Source organism: Monodon monoceros, unplaced genomic scaffold (genome assembly GCF_005190385.1).
Source record: "Monodon monoceros isolate NGI ecotype Baffin Bay Population unplaced genomic scaffold, NGI_Narwhal_1 Super_Scaffold_11, whole genome shotgun sequence".
In the NCBI taxonomy this organism is placed as follows: domain Eukaryota; kingdom Metazoa; phylum Chordata; class Mammalia; order Artiodactyla; family Monodontidae; genus Monodon; species Monodon monoceros.
Window position 1 is genome coordinate 68,928,006 of NW_021703767.1, and position 23,254 is coordinate 68,951,259.

The following is a 23,254-nucleotide window of genomic DNA, read 5'->3' on the forward strand; positions in this document are numbered from 1 at the left end:
TAATAAGATGTTAAGAATTTTTTTTTTTACAAATTTATAAAATTTAAAAATATATAACAGGCTGATCCTGTGATCCTTGTCATCAAAAATCATGGGGTCAGAGAATTAGAGGAATCTTGGAGATCACCTAGCTCAACTCTTTAGTTTTTACAGATGAAAAAACGGAGGTCTAGAGAAATAAAATGATTTACCCAAGGTCACACAGTGTCATAACTAGAACTAAAAACTCGCTGCGACAAGGGATGGACTGAAATAAAGGAGAAACAAGAGGGGGTAAAATCTGTTTCCAGGGTCTATTCCGCTTCTCCCCAGTAACTCTGCCTTCCATCTCTAGTGTCTTCCCCACCTCAATCCATCCTACGAAGTCTAAACTCACCTAAAGCACAGGACTGCTCATGTCACTGGGCAAAAACTTTGAACGCTGTTCCACTACCTTTCCCATTAAAGCTCGTCCTGGACTTTGAAAACAGCCGCCGAAATAAATGGTCAACTCTGCAGACACAGCTCCCTCCACTCCCTTTGGGGAGAACAGCTCGCCATTCGTGCCTTGCCGCCTGGGCTCTCAGCGCTGCAGGATCGCCCGGCACAACGCCCCCCAGACATGGACGTGTGGCCAGCCCATACGTCCTCCCAAGGCCCTCCGGACCAGCGCCTGGGCAGCCTCCCCCGAGCCCCTTGGAGCACTGGAACTCCAGCTCGGTACCTGGGAACTTGCTCGGCCCCCAGCAAGCACCCAGGAGGATTCAGCCTCGACTGCCCCCGGAGCCCAGGTGCCGGGGCCCGGACTCCCGCCACCGGGGCTGCGCTGCGCGCGGCGGGCCAGCCGGGCCGCTCCTCCTGCCGCAGAGCCCCCTCCCCGGCCAGACTCTCTCCCCGCCTTCCCGAGCCCCAGCCTCACCCCGCGGTCATCACCACATTGTAGATGACCAGGTACGCCGTGGCCAGAGGCCCCGGGCCCTTTTTCTTTCGTGAGCCGCTGGCTTCGCCGGCCCCAGCCCGGGCCCCGCCGCCCCCATTCCCTTTCGTCGCTGCAGTCGCCGCGGCTGCCGCCATATCAAACGCCGGGAGCACGCTCTCCTCGCGCGAACACCTCCGCCCAGACTGGCCACTGCGAGCGGGGTGGAGGGAAGGACAAGGGAGAGGCGGGGCCGAGGCCGCGGGGCGGAGCCAGGGACAGCGCCCACGGCTGCCGCCATCTTGGAGGAGGGCAAAGACGCTCCCGGCCCTCCCGCCCCTCCACTCGCCTCAGTCGCCACCGCCATCGTGGAACAGGGTAATCACCGCCGCTTTTGCGCTCCCGGTAATAACCTCCGGCGCCATCTTGGATTAGGTCAATGTTGTGTTTGGCCTTATTCGACAGGCCACTTGTTTCTGCCGTCTGGATGTTTTGTCATCCCTGGTTATTCTCTCTCCTATAATTTCCGCCTCTGTGTGGGATTAATAAAATGATGCTTTCATTTTCCCTTCTCATCTTGACTTCTCCCAGTGGTCGTATCTTCACCCCTATACACGCGGTTCGAGTAACCTGCCATTTTGGGTCAGGGCAATTGACGCTGATTTCGCTTCCCATCATCCCTAGAGGCCGGCGGGAACTGCCCTTTATCTTAACTGCTAGCCGGGTTGAAGATTCTGTCTCTGAAGGGTTATTCCCTGCCTTTCGATTTTAAGTTACTTGTACAGTGGAGAACGTCAACGAGAAGTATGCCCCTTTTCCTATCCGATTAAAGTTGCCCGTGTGGCCTAGGATCCAGTGTCATTCTTGAGGGCCAAGAGGATGCCCAAATGCGTCTTCCAGCCCGAAGCCGCGTGGGCTCGCCCGTCGCCGAAGCCCGTCGTCGAAGCAGGACGAGGATGAGACGATTAGGCTGCCGGCTAAGGGTGAGGTGTCCAGTGGAGCGAGAAGCTTTCCACCCACAGTATTCCAAGGTAGAGGGATGTTGGCTTATATCGAAAACATGTCTGCTTAAGGAAAGCGGGACAGCTTGTGGAACCTGCTTCAACCAGCTGACCCCACTTTCCATTCACTGCTTGTTCTAGCGGTTTTTGGTTTGTACTAGAAGTCTCCTAACCGTCAATTTTCTCATGCCCAAATCTCTTTTTAAATTAATTACTGTACATGTGGTGGTATACAATGCTTATTTATTCTTTCCAGTAAGTATTTATTTTATGGAGCGTCTGCGAGATTGCACTGGGGTTCATGGCACTAAGTGAAAGACAAGTCCTCGGTCTCCCAGACGTTATAGAGGGAGCCAGGTGAAAATAACTGTGTTAGTTGGTGAAGAGTGTTATCAGTTAGGAAGTTGTTTCAGTAATCCAGGCCGTAGCGAGTAGTGGTTTGGGCCAGGGTGGTCGCAATTGAGGTGATGAAAACTGAATTGAATTCTGGACATATTTTAGAAGTAGCGCTGATAAGATTTGTTGATACGTTAGCTGTGGAGTGTGAGGTAAAAGACATTATGAGTAGCTTGGAATAATTGAGTTGTAGAAGAAGCTATTTTGAAGGCAGAAATCTGAGATTTTATCTTTTACTTGCTGAGCTTGACGTCTATTAGACATTCAAGTGGAGAGGTTGAGTAGACAGATATAGACACTGAGGTTCCAGGGAGAAGTGTGGACTAGAGGTATAAATTTAACAGCCATCAGGGCGGTGATGGTATTTAGAGCCATGAGACATCTAAAGATTGAGAGGTAACAACTAAACGGTTGTCAGTGTCCCATCCCTACAGCCCCACAGATTGTGCAGAGATCCTGTTGCCTGGTTTTCCTGACTTCTTTAAAGAGCAAGTTGGTGTACTCACATTGCAGACTGTGATCAGAGGGAAAAAATTTTGCAAAGGAAATGAAGTGAGTCATTTTGCAGAGCAGATAATCACTAAAAGCTTCTTTCATTCATTTAACTGATATTTTTCCCAATATAACCTGCTTAGTGGGAAAGTAGGAGGCAGGAATGCATAAAGCTCTGTCGGAAATCAATTTAAAAGTCAACGTATCTTCTTACAGTCACTTAGACTCCAGTCTGTTCTCTCCAGTATAGCCACAGTGATCTTTTCCAAATCCAAACTTGTTCATGTCTACTACCTTCCCCACCACTCTCTTATGACATTTAAATGGCTTTTAATGGCACTTATGATAAAGTATAAAATATTTAATGTGACCCACAATAATGTGCATGGTCTTAACTCCTACCTGCTTCTTCAGTCTCACGTCACACCATGCTCTCCCTAGACATACTACCTTTATCTTAGTTCTTCCAATGAGTGATGAGCCTTTCTGCCACAGGGGCTTTGAGCCTGTTGTTCTCTCTGCCTAGAATCTCCATCCCTACCTTCCTCCTTCTGATCTAAGTTTGCTATCACTTTCCCTAAACTTCTGGAATGAGTCATTCACCTTGTCTCCACGTACTTCCTCTCATGACACAGGCCACAGTAATTTTATATTTACTCGTGTGACTTCTCTCCCCAATAGACCACACGTTTCATAAGAATAGTGGTATTTTCTTGTAGTAGTGGTTTGAGTTGTTTGTGTTTGTGTTTTTCCCCTTCATTGCCTGACACATTGCCAGCAACATGATTCTGTCTGGATCAAGCATGATTTCTCTAGCAAAAGTAATTATTTCAAGCCTTAGGACTATCATGACACAAGCAGAGCTCATTAGAGTTCTTCTGTGAAATTGATATGAGGATGCTGGGGTGTAGCGTTCATCTTTTTGTCAGGATTATTAAAAATAACAGGTTGCGCTCCTGGCTCCAGACAGTCACCTTCCCTTCCATGTGGGGAGAGGAGAAACCAAGCAAACACGAGGAACTCTGTGTTTTGAGGGCTTTGGGTCTTGATTTCAGTCCCTGAGGTCTGGTACTTGATGCTTTTCCTTCAATTTTGTGGGTTTTCTCATTACTCTCCCCAGCAAGGGAGTCACTATATTTCTTTTGCTTAATCTAGCAGTCCCAGAACAACAACAACAAACCACAGCTCTATCCCATTTGTTCCAATAAAAGCCCTGGAAAGTAATCTCTTTAGTTTGAGTCACATGCCCATCACTGAGCCAATCATTGCAGCCAAAGGGGATAGAATATGCTGACTGGCCAGGTCTTTGTCATATACACATAGCAGGAGGAGGGAGGCTTCACCCAAACTATATAAATTGAGTTTATGCATCCCCCGCATTTGGGGGATATAGTGCCCCCAAAAGTAATAAGGGAGTTGTTATCAGAAGAAGAGAATAGATGTTGGGCAGGTATGGTAGGCTGAAAAATGCCCCCCCTCATTGATGTCAAATATCTGTGAATGTTACCGTATTTGGAAAATACATTTAAATTAAAGATCTTAAGATGAGAAGATAATCTTGGATTATCCAGTGGGCCCTAAATGCAATCACTTATCCTTGTAGAATAGACACACAGAGAAAAAGAGTCACACAGGAAGAGGAGGAGGCAGTGTGACCACGGAGGCAGTGTGACCACAGAGGCAGAGATTGGAGTGATGAACCACAAATCGAGGTATGTTGACAGCCACCAGAATCTGAAAGGTGCAAAGAATGGATTCTCCTTTAGAGCCTCCAGAGGCAGTACAGACTTGCCTTGCAATACCTTGATCTCAGACTTAGAGAATTGTGAGAGAACAAATTTGTCTTAAGCCACCCAATTTGTGGTAATTTGTTACTGCAGCAACAGAAAACTAATACAGCAGATAAAAACAACAGATACTGAATGCATATTATATGCCTCCAAGTATCTTACTCCAAGCCGAGTATTGGGAGAATTGCTACATTCAAAGAACAATTGAGAATGTTAAGCAGGTTAGAGTGGTCTAAATAAACATTATTTCTGAGGACTACAAAGCAGTATTGTTGTGAGGAGAGAAGTCAGGAAAAGCTTCCCGAAGGCATGTCTCAAACATAATCATAGGGATGTGTTATGAAAAGGTTGAAAGTCATTAAAGTGAGAGAAGATAAAAGGTAAAAAATGTAAGAGGACACAGCCATGTGTCTACAGAAGGCTAACAAGGGTGAAGGGATAAAAATAAGTCTAAATAAATAGTTGGGACTTGATTGCTGGACTGAGGAATTTAAATTTGAACTAAGACATGGTAATGAATCAGGTTCTTAAATAGTTATAGGTTGAAAGTATTATCTGAAAAGAAAAATCAACTCCCATTTATTAGTTTCCTATTGCTGCTGTAAAAAATTATCACGAGTTAGTGGCTTGAAACATCATGGAATTTATTCTCTTAAAGTTCTGTAGATCAGAAGTCCAAAATGATTCTTTCAGGGATAAAGTCAAGGTGTTGGCAGGGCTGGTTCCTTCTGGAAGCTCCAAGGGAGAATCCATTCTTTACCTCTTCCAGCTTCTAGAAGTTGCTGCCATTCCTTGGCTCACAGTCACATCTCTCCAGTCTCTCCAGTCTCTGATTCTGTTGTTGGAATACCTTCTCTGATTTTAATTCTCCTGCTTCTCTCTTATAACAACTTTTGCAATTACATTGGGCCCAGCCTGATGGTCAGGGATACTCTCCCCATCTTAAAATCCTTGACTTAATCTCATCTGCCAGTCCCCTTTACCTTATAAGTAACAGTCTGGGGATTAGAGCATGGACATATTTGGGGGCTATTATTCAGCCTACCGCATTCCATTACCAAAAGAAAGGGAAGGAGGGAGGGAAAACCCCAAAGACTTGAAAAATGATAAACATTCTTTTTAAACCATTGCTGACTTTGCAGGAAAGTAAAGGGTATCTCCAAAGTGTGGATCAGAAGTGGAGCTTTTAGAATTAGTATAGGAGAATATCTTTATGACCTCAAAGGTAAGGAAAGAATTTTAAAACAAGATAAAAAAAGTACCAACTATAAATGAAAAGGTTGCTACTTTGACTATATTAAAGTAAAGGATTTTTGTTCATAAAAGGATAGCATAAAACAAGCAAAAAAAAGCAAGGTACAGAGTGGGAGAGGATATTTGCCACACGTAATTAATAAACGACTAGTCTCCACAACATATGAAAACTCCTTCAAATCTGTAAGAGATAATTACATTGAAAAAGTGGGCAAAAGACTTGAATAGGGACTTTACCAAAGAAAAAATATAAATGACCAGTAAACATATGCAAATATGTTCAACCTCTTATTAATCAGGGAAATGAAAATTATAGGCACAGTGTGATACCATTAGCCATTCTCCAGAGTGGGTAAAATTAAACTGTTTGATTAACACCAGTTGTTGGTGAGGGGACTGCAAGTGGTGGGTTGGCGCATTCACTTTGGAAAGCAGTTTGGCATTATCTAGGAAAGTCAAAGATACATATATCCCATGACTGTTTTTCTAATGCCAGGTTGATGGCCTTAAAGATTCCCTAGGGTACATATATCAGAATATTCAAAGCAGTATTTTTCGTTATAGTCCCACACTGAATGCAACACATCTATCTACAGTAGAATAAATAAATAAATTGTAGATCTTACGATGGGATACTTTACAGCGATGCAAGTGAACAAATTGCAGCTCTATTCAGCTATAATAGAGGAATCTCAAACAATATTGAGTGAAAGAAGTAAGGCACAGAAGAATACATACAGTATGATTCATTTATCTAAAGTTAAAAATCAGGCTAAATGAAAAATTATATTGTTTAAGGGATTCATACACAGGTGGTAAAACTAAAGAAAAGTAAAGAAATTATCACAAAAGTCAGGATAGTGGATACTTACCCAGGATAGGTAAGATAGGTGGATAGTGGGGAGGGAGGAATTTATGACCAAGAGGGGACAAGTAGCAAGGATTGGGAGAGTGGTGGGGAGAGGGGTTCTGGGAGTAATGGAAGTGCTTTATTTCTTGACCTGGGTGGTGGTTATATAGGTTTTCTCTTAGTGATAATTCATTGAGATGTATATTTATGTTTTGGGTGCTTTTTGCTTATACTTTATATGTTAGATATACTTTATATGCTTGATGTACATAAATGATATATAATAAAAATAAAGAGGAGTCCTGATAGTAGGAAATACTGCATCAGGATGATCATGTAAGAAGCTATTGTAGTTAATCTGGGTATAATGAAGATGTTAAGGGGGGACATCCCTGGTGGTGCAGTGGTTAAGAATCCTCCTGCCAATGCAGGGGACATGGGTTCGAGCCCTGGTCCGGGAAGATCCCACATGCTGTGGAGCAACTAAGCCCATGCACCACAACTTTTGAGCCTGCGCTCTAGAGCCCGGGAGCCACAACTACTGAGCCCGCACGCCTAGAGCCTGTGCTCCGCAACGAAAGAAGCCACTGCAATGAGAAGCCCGTGCACTGCAACGAAGAGTACCCACTGCTCGCCACAGCTAGAGAAAGCCCAGGCACAGCAACAAAGACCCAACGCAGCCAAAAATAAATAAATATATATATATATATTTAAAAAAAGATGTTAAGGGGACAGCATCGCTGACACCTCTTTTTTAAAATTAATTAATTAATTAATTAATTTTGGCTGCTCTGGGTCTTAGTTGTGGCATGCGGGATCTAGGTACCCAACTAAGGATTGAACCCAGGCCCCCTGCTTTGGGAGCATGGAGTCTTACCCGCTAGACCACCAGGGAAGTCCCTAGCACCTCTTTTTAAGAGAAGCTGCTGAGGCAAAACCCTGGTGACAGATAGTGGCCATGTTTTGTACCCTATTATCTTCATCCCTTTGACTACAGATAGAAATACATATACAGATGGTAAGACTATACAACAAAGCAATGAAATGTTTATCACATATTCAGGATAGTGGATACTTCTAGGCTTGAGCTGGGCACCTGGTCCAGGAGTTATTGATAGGGAGGCACCCCTCTTCCTTGTCTTTTCATCTCCATAAAAAAGCAACTTCTGTACAAAAGGGGTTATGTACTAATCAGATTTCCAGCTTCCTGAACAAAGGAGACCAAAACTGGTTAGTTAGAGAGGAGTGTATTGAAAGGACATTGGATAGCTCACAAAATTGATGGAAAAGCTGAAGAATAAGGTTTGGAACATCGACAGGAGCCAAGGGAAATTAGACCTCTAAAAATAGAGACCAAATCAATACACAGGAAGAGTCTGGTTAGTATCTAACAACTTCTGTCATTGGCACAGCCACCATTGGGCATCGGATGCTGCCATTATTGTTTCCTCTGTCACCTCTGGAAAGATTCTAAACTGCCATTTACTTCTCTGCGTTATATACTCCAGAGTCAAGGTTGTAGGTAGGAGCATATTGTTGGAAGTTGACATGCCCAAATTCTAGAGACAAGGCAGATGGGAAAGGGGCTATTTGCCCACACTTGAGCTTCTTTATTGGAATTACCTCCAAATAGGAAGTGTGTTTAGATACTGGGTGGCCAAAAATGAAAGACACCCATCACAGGAAATATCAGAAATAAACATATCTGGCCCCGCAGGGAGGAGGAAAGAGTAATATGATTAAGATCTGTGAAATTCATTGGGCCATGTTTTAACCGGGGGACGAGGGATTCTGCACAGTCAGGAAAGGCAGCCAGGCTGACTCTTACTTCTGCCCTGCAGTGCACCATTCTCTCTCTTTTCTAGTTTCTCTGCCTGTGATTGGGAATAGGGAGTAGGATGTAATTCTGATCAGCCCTGTGCTACTGGCCAGGCTATCTTCAATTCAGGAAGCTGGAAGTCCAGATGTCAGCAATCTTCATGGTTGGTCACATACCCCAAAACATACCCTTATAGGGCTCGCTCTTTTTCTTTTATTATTTTTTTTGAAGTGTAGTTGATTTACAATGTTGTGCCAGTCTGCTGTACAGCAGAGTGACCCAGTTATACACATAGAGACATTCCTTTTTTATATTCTTTTCCATTTTGGTTTATCACAGGATATTTAATATAGTTCCCTGTGCTATACAGTAGGCCCTTGTTGTTTATCCATCCTATATAGAATAGTTTACATAAACTCCCAGTCCTTCCCCCACCCCTTCCCCCTTGGCAACCACAAGTCTGTTCTCTGTGTCTGTGAGTCTGTTTCTGTTTTGTAGGTAGGTTCCTTTGTGCCATATTTTAGATTCCACATATAAGTGATACCATGTGGTATTTTTCTGACTTACTTCACTTAGTATGATAATCTCTAGTTGCATCCACGTTGCTGCAAACGGCATTATTCCGTTCTTTTTATGGCTGAGTAGTATTCCATTGTATATATGTACCACATCTTCTTTATCCATTCATCTGTCCATAGACATTTAGGTTGTTTCCATGTTTTGGCTATTGTGAATAGTGCTGCTATGAACATAGGGGTACATGTATCTTTTTGAATTATAGTTTTGTCCAGGTATATGCCCAGGAGTGGAATTGCTGGATCCTATGGTAATTCTATTTTTAGTTTTTTGAGGAACCTCCATACTGTTCTCCATAGTGGCTGTATCAATCTACATTCCCACCAACAATGCAAGAGGGTTCCCTTTTCTCCACACCCTCTCCAGCGTTTGTTATTTGTAGACTTTTTAATGATGGCCATTCTGACCGGTGTGAAGTGGTATCTCACTGTAGTTTTGATTTGCATTCCTCTAATAGTTAATGATGTTGAGCATCTTTTCATGTGGGGGGCTCTCTGTTAATGGCCAGATGGGAGACGGTGCTGAGGTCATTCCCCACCTTCCTGAATTGTTATAGTTTCATTATCATACAAAACCCTGCAGAAAAGGAGGGGTGAGTGATAGGATTCAAACTCTAAATTCCACTCTAAACTTCCAGTTAGCCCATAGAATGGCCAGTGATATGACTAATATGAAAAGGTTATATCACATTATTCTTTTGAGAATTTGAGCTTGGGGAAACTGACACCTGAGCAGATGTGGAGAGAGGAGACCCTCTATGAGAGACTGTGAGATAACTGCCTTAGTACTTGATGACTTTCTATGATCAGCTTCAGACCATAGGTCTCCTTATAAATGGTTAATAAACACACCAATGAAGATAAATAACATTTATGAACAAATGATGATTAAAATGATGAGATAGACACCCTCTATTTTTTTCTTCTTCAGAATGTCAAAGATAAAAATAATACTGTTAGCAGGGATATAAGGACATGGGTATTCTGAAACTTTGCTACTGAATGTACAGACTGATAGATACACTGTCTGGAAGGCAGCTTGACAATACATAGCAAAACCTTCAAACCATGAATGTCCTTTGACCCAATAAGTACACTTCTTGGAATTTATCTTAAGGAATTTAGCTCAACTTTTTTTTTTAATTTTATTGAAGTATAGTTGATTTATAGTGTTGTGTTAATTTCTGCTGTACAGCAAAGTGATTCAGTTATATATATTCATTTCATATTCTTTTCCATTATGGTTTATCACAGAATATGGAATACAGTTCCCTGTACTATACAGTAGGACCTTGATTTTTAAAAAAAATTTTTATTGGAGTATAGTTGATTTACAGCGTTGTGTTAGTTTCTGCTGTACAGCAAAGTAAATGTTATATATGTGTGTGTGTGTGTGTGTATGTGTATATCTTCACTCTTTTTTAGATTCTGTTCCCATGTAGAGGACCTTGTTGTTTATCCATCCTATATATAATAGTTTGCATTTGCTAATCCCAAACTCCCAGTCCTTCCCTCCCCCACTCCCCTTCCCCTTGGCAACAAGTCTGTTCTCTGTCTGTGAGTCTGTTTATCTTAAGAAATTTAGGGTGTGAAAAAAGATTTAGTTAGTTATAAATGCTCATCACAATACTATTTACAGTATCAAACTGTTGTAAATAATCTAAATGTCCAGCAGTACAGACTGGTTAAATTATGATAGAGGTTTAAAATAGTATAACATTCAGACATTAAAAATGATTTTGCAGAAACTTACTTTCAAATGATTCAGCAAAAATAAATGTGTGTGTGTGTGTGTGTGTGTAACAGAGCACAAGTGTGAGAGCAATTGTGAGCAAAGGGCAAATGTGGAAAATGATTTGATTAAGACAAAAACTATAACAGGTCAGAAATGTCTACTCTGCCTGCAAGCTAACAAGGTGGCCTGGCCCCCACCCCACACACTCTTGTATTTTCATGTATATTTTTCTTTCAGGGCCCAGCCGCAGCAAGGGGCTCCAGATTTTTGTCCCTGGAGACCATTACTGCCAATTCTTGGGGTCTTCCTCCCAAAGGACAGCCTCAAGGCATTGTTCTCTCTTTGTGACCCAGCCCAAGTTCCAGTACCCTGTGCTGAGGAAGCTGGCCTCTTCACCCAGGTCCCTCAATGAGGAAATGTTTTCTTCTTTTGAATACCATGGGGGACACACATGGTCTGGGGCCTGGTCCAGGTGGATGGAGTGTGGGGTTTCACAGGAAGAGGAGCAGGGCAGAGCTTGATCTCAGGGTACACTTTGTGGCTTAAGGTATGTGTGTGGGGGTTAGTCTGGGTCCAGATAGAGGGGCAGGAAGAGGATGTATGTATATGTTTATATATTTAAAATAAAATATACATGTTATTTATATATATATTATACTGTTACATATACACACACACACACACACACACACACACACACACACACAAATAATGAGCCCTCTGAGCCACAAAACAAAAACAGTTTATCATTCATGGCAAAAGCAGCAGCCAGAGCAACATCTTATGTTGGTTACCAAGCCCCATCCACACAGGGCAACATAGTGAGGGCCAGATGGTACCTGCATATGCAGTGGGGTGCATTACAGGAGAGGAACCCTGTAATGGCATATTGGGGGTGGTACATTCTGATCCCCTTCAGCTCCTTATACAAATATTAGGAAACTCTGATCTTATATATGGCTGCTGGTGACCTGTCTCTCCTGCCCTCCAAAGAGAGAGAAACCTTGTCTTTATTCTAGAATGTAAGCCAGTCTTCTCCAAGATGGGAAGGAGTGGTCTTTATCTTTACTATTCTGAACATCTCTGGGAAGAGAAACATATCTAATCCTTTCCCTACTGGAATGTCTCTGTAGGGGAGGAAAAAAAAAAAACCCTTTATCCTCTACCCTCTTAGGTTCAGTGTCTGGGACCCTGCGAATTGAACAGATAAAACATTAACAGGAGAAAAAGGTTTACTTCATATACATGTGGGGGGCCTCACAGAAATGAAGTGAAAACCCCAAAGAGGTGGTCAGACCCAGAGAGTTATATACCATTTTAACAAAGAGCAATAAATTTGTGGAGAAGTGACAAGACAAAGGAACGTGGGTTTAGGTTTTTATGGGCAGTAAATTGTGGGAAGGTAAACTTGTGGGGAAAATTAATGGAAGATAAGGGTTGTTTTTAGTAAAGTTTGTTATGTAGCTGCCATCTCTGGGCTGAGACGAGTTTAGAGTCAACTCGTGTCTGGTGATTAATTGTTATCCTGCTCTTCCTGATATATGAGAGAGGATGGGGACACATTCACAAAGGGAAATTTATGCCCTGCTTTTAGGCAAATAGGGGGAGGATAGAGAGCCTTTTCTGTATCTGCTGTTTCTCACTTGCCTTCAGCTCAAAATCGTCCTTATGCCAAAGTGGCGTATTTGGGGGTGGTACATTTTGATCCCCTTCAGCTCCTTATACAAATACTGGAATTGATTGTAAATGCTTTTGATCAGAAGACCTGAATTGTCCAGAAAAGTGAGATGTTCAGAGTGGATCATCTTCGAACAATATGGAGTGGATCATCTCCCAACAGTATTCTACTGAAGGGTTTAAGAGTGTTTATTGAACTATTCTTTCAGTCTTTCTCCAAGTTTGAAAAAATTTTAAATAAAAAGTTGGGGAAATAATGCAGAGATGCATTTGATATGGAAATTGTTTAGAATATATTAAGTAGAAAAGTGGACTATACATGATGTGTACTAAGATCTTATTTTTAAAACAGTTAGGTATATCTGTCTATAGAGAGAAAAAAATCTATAAGGGGATATACCAATATATTATTAGTGTTTATCTTTGGCTGAGTAAGGGCATTAGGTTTTTTGTTTTGTTTTTTTTTGCAGTACGCGGGCCTTTCACTGTTGTGGCCTCTCCCATTGCGGAGCACAGGCTCCGGACGCACAGGCTCAGCGGCCATGGCTCACGGGCCCAACCACTCTGCAGCATGTGGGATCTTCCCGGACCTGGGCACGAACCCATGTCCCCTGCATCGGCAGGCGGACTCTCAAGCACTGCGCCACCAGGAAAGCCCTAGGTTTTTTTTTTTAATGTTCTTTCTGTTTATATGTATTCTGCTTTATTTCCCCCAATGAGTGGTTTTGTGAGTAAATTTTTTCCTTTTTTTAAAAATTTTTTTAAGTTTATCAAAAACGAATCCCTTTATGTCCTCTAATGAGGGTAGATAGCAGTGACATGTTGGTTTTTTCTCCCCCCATCTTGGATGGATCGGGGCACGAACTTGTGTACCCTGCATTCTATATCAAGAATCACTAACTTGGGCTTCCCTGGTGGCACAGTGGTTGAGAGTCCGCCTGCCGATGCAGGGGACATGGGTTTGTGCCCCGGTCCTGGAAGATCTCACATGCCGCGGAGCAGCTAGGCCCGTGAGCCATGGCCGCTGAGCCTGTGCGTCCGGAGCCTGTGCTCCGCAACGGGAGAGGCCACAACAGTGAGAGGCCTGTGTACCGCAAAAAAAAATAAAAATAAAAATGAAAAATGGGCAGAAGATCTGAATAGACATTTTTTTTCCAAAGAAGACATACAGATGACCAACAGGTACCTGAAAAGATGCTCAGCATCGTTAATCATCAGGGAAATGAAAATCAAAACCACAATGAAGCATCACCTCCCGCCTGTTAGAATGACTTTATCAAAAAGACAAGAAAGAACAATTGTTGGCAAGGACGTGGAGAAAAGGGAACCCTCGTGCACTGTTGGTGGAAATGTAAATTGGTGCAGCCACTATGGAAAAACGTATTGAGTTTCCTCAAAAAGTTAAAAATATAACTATATGATCACTCAAAAAGTTAAAAATGTAACTATATGATCATATAACTATATGATCCAGCAATTCCATTTCTGCGCATTTATCTGAAGAAAATGAAAACACTAACTAGAAAAGATATATGCACCCCCATGTTCATTGCAGCATAATTTACAATAGCCACGATATGGAAACAACCTCAGTGTCCATCAACAGATAATGGATAAAGATGTTTATATATATATATATATATATATATATATATATATATATAATCTCCATAAAAAAGAACGAAATCTTGCCATTTGTGACATGGATGGACCTCGAAGGCGTTATGCTAAGTGAAATAAGTCAGACAAAGAAGGCCAAATACTGTGACATCTCTTGTATGTGCAATATAAAACAACAACAACAAGAACAACAAAAACCCAACCAACATCATAGATACAGAGAACACGTTGATGTTCTCTGTGTTGGGATTGTTGCCCGATCCCTGTGTTTTCTGAGTTGCTACTTCTCACTCTCAGTTGTGCCTGTTGTCCACCAATCTACAGCTTCTCTAGTCTAACTTTATTTATTTATTTTTTTCCCTCTGGTCTAACTTTAAAAGACCCCTTTTCCTGCCAGCGTTTGAGGAGAGACTGTCAGAGGGCCTGTGGGCTAAAGGAGGAGATGGAGGGGGGACAGTCAGTCTAATTCCTCTGTTTTTTGCCTTGTTCTGTGGTAGGACTCAGCTTGCTTTTTGACGCTTTCTCGCCTGAAGATGCTTGCAGAGTGGAAAAAGTTGAAACGAAATTACTTACCAATTAGTCTATCCCAAAATTTTGTCAACAACTCAAGTCTAATGTATCACCTCTCTTATTCTTTGCCCTGTGGGTTTAATGCCTTTTGTGCCTTTACTTTCATTTTAGTGAGGTTTTGGGAGGCAGGAGATATATTCAGGTGTCTGATCCGCCACGTATGACCACTAGCCTCAATTTAGTTTCCATAGAAACAGCTTGTCTTCCCTTTAGCACCCCATTTTTATTGATTTATATAATGATTAAATTATGTAATTACAGTTGTACAACTGGCATAAAGAAGTTTAAGAACAAATCCAGTTCACTCTTGGTAAATATTACTACTCAGTGGCCATCAGTTAGTAGAACAGAAGTGTGTGGGCTCCAGTTCATTTATTTTACAGAAAGAATGAAAATTGTGGTTAAGTCGGGCAAGTTGGATTAAATGGAAATTAGTTAACTGAGCTTCTACATTAAATAAATGAATATAAGACATTCATTAACAGGGTGCATTTTATTTCTGTTTTATTTTTTTAACATCTTTATTGGAGTATAATTGCTTTACAATGGTGTGTTAGTTTCTGCTGTATAACAAAGTGAATCAGCTATACATATACATACACCCCCATATCTCCTCCCTGTTGTGTCTCCCTCCCACCCTCCCTATCCCACTCCTCTAGGTGGACACAAAGCACCGAGCTGATCTCCCTCATTAACTGGGTGCATTATTAAAAGTCTAAATGATTTGGCTTCTTGGACAACCAATTTAACTTTAAATGACTTTATCTGTCTTTAAAAACTCCTTGAGCAAGCAGATGCCTTTCCAGGATCAGGCTCTTTTCTGTACTTTGAACATGGGTACTATTGATGTGTTCAGACTGACTTCCTGGACTCTGGACCCTTGTCTGTCCTAACTCCTATGTATCCCATCCTACTTCTGCATTGATTTCCTGGTTGGACTTTTGACCTGCATTGACCTCAATGCATCAGTGAGTTGATACCTTACATTCCTTTTGAGGCTCCCCTTCATAGGTACATGGTTCCCTCAGTCTCTAACCTTTTAGGCTTCTTCAGAGTAGAACCGACTTGCCTTCCTATTGGCCTTCTTCTCTGCAGGAAGTCAGGTTTCAGCTTCTGTGCTCTAAGTAAGTTACCCGCTCATCCGTTTGCTTTCCATCTTCCAAAATTCTGGTATTTTTCATCTTTCTTCTCCCATATTTGTCTTTGAGGGGTTTATAGCTTTAAAAAAAAGTATTCCTTCACCCTTGGTTTAATGGGGTTCTGAAGAGAACGGTTACTGCTTGTCTTCTGGAGTTCATGTTTGGTCTTCTCTCGACTATGGTAGCTTCCCATTTTCTAAACCCTTAATCTCTTGATTCTCCAGAAAATAGGAGCATTTCGAGCTTTCTAGACAACTTAAAAAAGGTGTCTACCTAGTCTTTTCCTGGGACTGCCTAGCAGAGCCCTCTTTGTTCTGTGGTTAATATACTGCCAGAAACAAGTCAATGTGAATTAGCTTTTGTAAATATAAATTAAAAATTAGAGAACTTTTGGGGATTAAAGGTTAAGTGTGAGTTTAAAGTCAAGCCAACTTTGAGAAATTTCCTCTTGATTGGAAAATAAGGCTCATAAGGTCAGATGAGCTTTTCTCTTTTGACTATGAAGAAGAGAGTATTTAGAGACTGGAAGTTAAAACTTTTCCGGAGACCAAGAAGGCAGTTGTAGCATTTCCTAAACTCAGAGCAGTTGTGTTTCATACGTGCACTTTCAGTTACAAAGATGTTTCTCCGGAGGTGGGTGAATTTCAATAATTCTTCCCATCTTTCATTAGTGTATAACTTTTCCACTTATTTGTTTTGTTTCTACAGAAGTATTATCAGTTCCTTGCGGGTAGAGGATGTTCCTGACACATCTTTAGCATCTCCGAGTGCTAGAAGAATAGAGCTGACCGTAAGGATCAGGTACTGTGCATGAGCTCTTTTAATTTTTATAACGATCTGTGAAGGAGGAAATATAATTTCTCTAATTTTATAGGTGAGGAAACTGAAGCACAAGCTACACAACTCCAGTGAGAAGCAGAGCTGGAACTGATTCCACTTGGCTGATTTCCCAGGTCAGCTAGATCCTACCCCTCGTATCCTGCAGTGCTTGCTTTCAGTGAACAGGTGAGATGCTTTCTGGAGAGACAGATCTGGGACTTCATGGAGCTTACAGAATAGGCTGTATGACTGCTTGCTAATAAATGTCTGTTGAATCTGACCAGAGGCTATTGGTCATTGTAACATACTATCTGGAGCAAGACTGTGGAGAAGCCCTATAGCTTAACCGTCTCTTAACTGTTGGAAGCTACTGGTGTCTGCCCAAAAGAAGCTAATAATAATGAATTGACTTTTAGGTTAATTTGTAACCTTCTTCTTCCTTAGTTATCTCCAGCTGGAGGAAATCTAGTCCCAGAGAGTCAAATAATGATGTCTTGTGAAGATTTATCATGTACTTCTGTGTGGTCACTACTGGGGCTGTGGTCTCTGACATGAAGCCCTCCTTGCAATGTACAAGCATTTGGAACACCGGCAACGCCTATGAGCTAAAATTTCAAACAACCAGCAGTTAGAAACTGACTGTTGTCTCCAAGTGCTGTAGATCTCCTGGGTATTTCCAGTTCCAATGGGAAGGGAGTTATGATCAAAGCCACTAAGGTTAAAATGACTGTAGCTATCAGGATGGCCCCTCCCCCTTCCTTTTGGTTCACTGTCGGGGAAATCTTGCCCCAGGGATGCTGTCTCTTTCTCTGCTATCTCAGTTGTCCCTGTTGGATGCTCCCCTGTCTCAAGTAGCTACAAGTGCCAAAAACACCAGAGATTTTTTTTGCCTAACTGGTTGCTTCATATCACAAGTAATCTGGTAATTGCTTGTGAATTGCAGGTCTCTATTTCGATTTTGTGGTGAGAAGCACAGAACCGGTACTTTTAAAATGTCTTAAAAAGTGAAAAAATATATGAATGTAAATAATCAAACACAATAACGTAAGTATTGAGTTTGTGTTATCCAATATGATTGATGAAACTATAGACCATACTTTCCAGACTGATTTCACGCAAACTTTTATGTTTTAATTTCACAATTTGAAAAGTGATATGCATAGTTAAGGTAAAATTTGGAGTTTCTCTTTTCCTCCTAGTCCATCTAAAACAGTGCTGTCTAATAGAACTTTATAGACCGTTTTAATCTGTGCTGTCCAATAAGATAGCCAGCCACTAGTCACATGTGATTATTGAGCACTTAATGTGGCTAGTGCAGCTGAGGAACTGAATTTTAAATTTTATTTTCATTAATTTAAATTTAAAGTCACTGGTGAGTCATGGCTACCATATTGGTCAGAATAGATCTAGAATACAGTGATGACCTTATAACAGGATAGTCTAGGCTATGTTACAGCCACAAAGAATGCTAAAATCTTGGGGATTTATAAGAACAAAGATTTATTTCTTGCTTGTGTTATGTACTCATTTGGGATTGGCTTGGGACCTAGGTGGATAAAGTAGCCACCATCTGACATGTTGCCAGTCACTATGGAGAGTCTTGCACCAGTACTTAAATTCTCTGGACCAGAGGGGATGAACATCACTTCTGCTTCTACCTCGCTGACTGGAAGGTCCCTCACACAGCCCCATCTCCCATCTCACACAGGGAGTCAGGAATGTGGTCCTAATCACGTGCCAGGGGGCAAAGAGCCTCAGTAATGACTGTCACAGACATTAGCTTCCCTTTTGAAATACAGAGGCATTCCCAAGGGTTAAAGAAAGTAGTATTACCTGTGTTTTCTTGAAAAGTGGAGAGTTGAGTTTCTTTAGAATTCAGTTATTCTTTAGCTCATTGATACTCATTAGCACAGATGTATTAAAAGCACAGATTTTTATTAAAATGTGTAGAACTCAAACATCTTGATAAAAAGAGACTTTAAGTTAGAGCTGACAACAGTCAGCATGTCTTTTTAGTTATACATAGAAATTCATTTAATATGAAGCTCTGCGACGTAAGGAATAATCAGTGGATTGTTTTTTATATGTTTGGGAAGAGAATGGAATGGAAGGAAATTATTTGTTTTCTTTCAGAATATAAGGTACATTTTTCACTAGCGAGGAATAAAAAGTCCTTTTCTTTAAAAATAATAATTTCCTCACTAGGAACATTTGTGGATTGTGGTTGCCTTAAAAAAATGAAACAATTTAAATATTATCTGGACAATGGATTCTTTCCAGACTATACTGTGGAATCATAGAATCATCTAGTCTAACATTTAATAGTATGTCTTGATTCTTTCTAGAATATCTACAGTATTGTTTGAATACTCGAGACCTGGGGGGGGCCCCACCATCTGATATCTGAAAACAGACTTCCTGTGAAGTAGGAGTGATGGTTTCCTGAGAACAAATGCTTCACTATCAAGACATGGAAAGATAGCACTCGGCTGCTAGTAACAAACTGCACCAAAGTTACAAATGCAGACCAAGCCTTGGTAAATATTAATGACGATGATGATTTTGTGACCTACTAAAAATGTAAGATGTTAGCATTATGAGCGTACTGTAGCTACTAGAATGTAATTGAACCAAAATGATGCTCGAGAGAAATTTTGAAGTAAATGTGCAAATTAGGCTACCTAGTAAACTAGAAGTGCCTAAGTCATTCTGTTCCTTAGTAAAGCACAACCAAGTAAGCCTTTTTTTTTTTTTTTTTGGCTGCTCTGCGAGGCATGTGGAATCTTAGTTCCCTGACCAGGTATCGAACCCATGCCCCCTGCAGTGGAAGCGTGGATTCTTAACCACTGGACCACCAGGGAAGTCTCTCCCAGCATGTAAGCCATTTATGCAGCAGAGCATTTGTTTTTAGTTTCTGACATCTGTTTGGGTCGTCTACAACTGGTGGCATGGAAGGGAAAAGAAGGCTGCAAAGACTGAACAAACAGCATGCACTGTGGTAGCCTTTATTTAAAAATTGTGAGCTAACTACAGTTGTAGTGTTCTCATTTACCATTCTGATGGCATAATAAACTGGGAGAACATTAACACAACTTCAAGAAGGCATCAAAAAACCTGTAAACAAACATACACACCACGCATGCGCGCACATATACAGCATACATGCACACAAAGATTATAGTCTAAACACAATCAAAAGTGATGAAGAAAAGCTTTGAATGCTCTAAATCAAATTTTAAAACACTTTAATTATAATAAACTGTGGCAATACTGTGGCTATATGAAAAATGTTGTAACTGCTTAAAAAGCAAAAAGAAAAATACTGGCAATTTGAAACTAGCAGCAAGAAGCAGATAAAAATAGAATGGAAGATAACATAAGACTAAGTAACATCAAAATTCTAATGTTGATACTGTGTAGGATTGCACTGAAGTAATTTAAAATTAGTTCTTAAGGAACTCGCAAAAAGTCCCTTGAAATATTAAACTGCTGCGCTTTACAAACAGTGGAAAAGAAAAAAGTATTTGGAATGTTACACACACACAGAGGAAATGTATTAAGCATATCAGTTTATGGTCTTTGTTTATGCCCTTCAAAAAGTTTTATAAAGAAAAATTTAAGTGCCAATGTAGTGAAAGAAAGTTAAAAATTCCTAAAGATGCAAATCTGAGTGCATTTATCAGGTTAAGAATATATTTCAAGGTCGGGGGGCAAGGCATGATTGATGCACATTCGAGAATAAAAGTCTCGTGGAATCCATAAGGTAAGTAGAGTTCTCTGGAGCACTTTTAAAAATGAAGGTATATTAAACTCAGACTATCCTGAATGAGATTCCAAAGTATGTGGAGTTCTATAGCTGAAATCTATTTCATAGTGGCCAATAAATAATTAAGACTAACTTTTCAGCAAACTGTTTTTTCATACATTCAAACACAAAAATCTTTACCACACATGCAGAGCTGATATTCTAAAACAGCGCAGGTATGAATCCTGGTTTCAGAAAAACACATTAACAAGGATTTTCTTTCCATTTTTTTTTCCATAGGTACCTGTAGAAATCTTCAAAGAGGGGATAAGTTTAGATTTCCTACTGATTTTGGAAGAAAGGAGATTCTGTTTTTCCTAAGGAAGCCAGTCATCCATGAGCAGGAGACGTGTCTTCAGAATCTAAGAAGTGTAATGTCCCTAATGCTTAAACTCATGGCAAGTCCAGATCCAGAAAAACTGGCAGGTAGAACAGGGGATGGAAATGAAAAGTTCAAATGTCTATAGTATACTTTGGAAATATTGTGCCTCGTTAGTTAAAATGGCTCAACTGCCTGCAGAATGAAGTGCTACAGGACTGGAGGAGACCCGGTTCTCTGGAGTAGGAGCTGGGAGAGACCCCCATCTCCAGGGACCCTCTGGGCAGGGCTGTGACCTTGTTTTTTCATGAGTACTTTCAGTTGGAGAATTTATATGACTTTGTCCAGATAAAGCATCCTTATGTTACTTTTTCTCTAAAATTGGTTGGTCAGGCAAGTTACTGGTGATTTCCCAAAATGAAATCTAGCTGTACTAGAATCTTAAGGTGCCAGCTAATTTAAATTAATGCCCCTCAGTAACGCTGCTGGGTATCAACCACTATTGCTGAAGAATCAACCCCCAAATGACCTAAGTAAGTAATCTATCACACTAGGTGCTTTTACTGTCTTGGGTTTTTTGAGCTTTAGAGAGATAGTCTTTGTAATATGACTTAGAAACTGCTTCTCTCTGGCTTTGTTTCATTCTTCCTCCTCTTCTTCTTCCCCTTCTCCTTCTCCTTCCTCCATGGTTTCCACAATGAGCTCTGCTGTGCAGGTGGCTTCTCCAAGACTGTTGACAGCCTTGCAAGTGTACTTGGCATCATCATCCCCGCAAACATCACTAATGATTAAAGAGCAGTTCCCATCCTCATCATAGTCTATCTGGAAGTGGCGGGACTCCCTGATTGACTGGTCATCTTTGAACCAGACGACCTCAGGGTCTGGGTATCCTGTATCACAGGGAGGGAACACAAGTTGCAGAAACTATTATTGAAAACTTCTTATCAGTTCATGCAAACTCTTGAGCTACCTCTATTGATTAAGGGGGTAAAGGGGAAAGAAATTATGTTGGCTTTTACCATCTATTTTGATATTTACATTTGAATAGGGGCATGTATTGTAAACACTAATATCAGAAACGCCACATAAGGTATTGTACAGGCATCCCGTTCCCCACCCATGTAGGGCTTGTACCACCTCCCACCTTAACACAGATATAGATAACTCCCCGGAACACTGTCCCAGTTCCAACCACATGCCTGGAGCTAAATATCTTCTTGGATTAAAAGAAAACTTTTTTTTATCTTGTATAAAAGAACTTAAATAAATTTAAATAAAAAAATAAGAGTTAGAAAAAATGGGCACAAGGGATCTTTTGGGGGTGATGGAAATGTTTAAAAATTGGATTGTGGTAATAACTGCACAATTCTGTAAATTTCTAAAAATAATTGAATTGTATACTTAAAATGGGTGAATTTTATGGTGTATAAATTATAATTCAAAGATGATAACAGACCTGTAAAACATAAATTAGAGGAACTGGCAATACTGCTAGGAAAAAGAAAGCAGTATTTGTCTTAGTTTGATCCAAAGACAGACTCATTCGTCTCATTTTATGCATTAGTCGTGTTGCTGCAAAGTTCAGCATTAAAATATATATGTTTTGTGCCTTTAAAAACATAATAATACTAACTGACTTGTTTTTAAACTTTGGAGAAGTAGTTTTACAGGACAAAATTGTAGCCCCAGCTAGAATACAAATTACACATAAGAATTCTAACATTCTTTTCAAGTAGAATTTTGTTTTTAACAAACAGCATCCATATGCTTTAATTTCTCCTCAGCACTCCAAAGTAATGCAAATACCAAGAAGAGAATCCCAAAGAGAAAAGTAAGCAAAAAGATAATTATTATGAAATAATATTTTCTAAAAAATAAAGGAAAAAGTAAAGAACTTAAGACCCAAAGACAGTGGTGATGGTGAGAGCTACAAGCAGTGGCCCAGAACTCTCAGCAGAACCCCCAATCTGAGCACTTCCACACTAGCAAAGGCAGCACATCCACTTTTTAAAAAAAATTGAATGAAAAAAGAGAAAGATTATGGTAGGCGAGGCATTTATAAGGCATCTTGGTAATATAGTGATGCAGGAGAAAAATTGTTTTTTCATTCCTACCTTTGGGTTACTTTACCCAAAAGGCATTATCTAGCCATACTGCTGGAGAATCTTACAAAGTGGGAGGCATGGTTCGTTATCACTGCTGTCCTGTGCTATGCTGCCTTGGGGAAGCTGGTCTGACCGAAATGGGAGATAGCCCTCCACTCTGGTTGGCACACAAGTCACAGACCTGAAGCAAAGAGGCCTGTCTTGTCTTGCTACTTATCTTTCTAGAATGTTGCAGTCTGTTGAGACTGAAATGCTATGTGTCACCAACACTGCTAACTTCTAAGGCGCTATGCTAAGATCCCTTAGGGTCCCTTGAGCTCTAACAACTCACTCTGGCCACATTATTTCTAGCAGGCAGAGAAACATGGGGAAGACAGCACAGGGGCCTGGATC

The 23,254-nt window shown here is 40.9% G+C and overlaps 2 protein-coding genes and 1 long non-coding RNA gene across 11 annotated transcripts in view; 1 reads left to right on the forward strand and 2 right to left on the reverse strand.

Annotated features, from left to right (window-relative positions):
• HACD2 (3-hydroxyacyl-CoA dehydratase 2) overlaps positions 1-1,124 on the reverse strand; it is an 85,387-nt gene extending 84,263 nt beyond the window's left edge. Inside the window, exon 1 of the mRNA XM_029214532.1 lies at positions 899-1,124. Within this exon, the coding sequence (XP_029070365.1) occupies positions 899-1,053 (155 nt within the window). The 5' untranslated portion in view covers positions 1,054-1,124. The remainder of the gene's footprint in view (positions 1-898) is intronic.
• An 84-nt stretch (positions 1,125-1,208) lies between these two features.
• Positions 1,209-19,972, forward strand: LOC114890706. The gene is made up of 4 exons (XR_003792347.1): positions 1,209-1,300; positions 16,522-16,614; positions 16,688-16,818; positions 18,978-19,972. It is a non-coding gene; the product is annotated as an uncharacterized LOC114890706 (long non-coding RNA).
• MYLK (myosin light chain kinase) overlaps positions 19,622-23,254 on the reverse strand; it is a 270,323-nt gene continuing 266,690 nt past the window's right edge. For 7 of the 9 annotated variants that reach the window (XM_029214523.1, XM_029214524.1, XM_029214528.1 and 4 more), the window contains one exon: positions 19,624-21,646. In XM_029214523.1, coding sequence (XP_029070356.1) covers positions 21,396-21,646 — 251 coding nt within the window. In that variant the 3' untranslated portion in view covers positions 19,624-21,395. Of the gene's footprint in view, positions 21,647-23,254 lie in introns of all 9 variants that reach the window. The other 2 variants (XM_029214527.1, XM_029214531.1) reach the window with 1 other exon arrangement.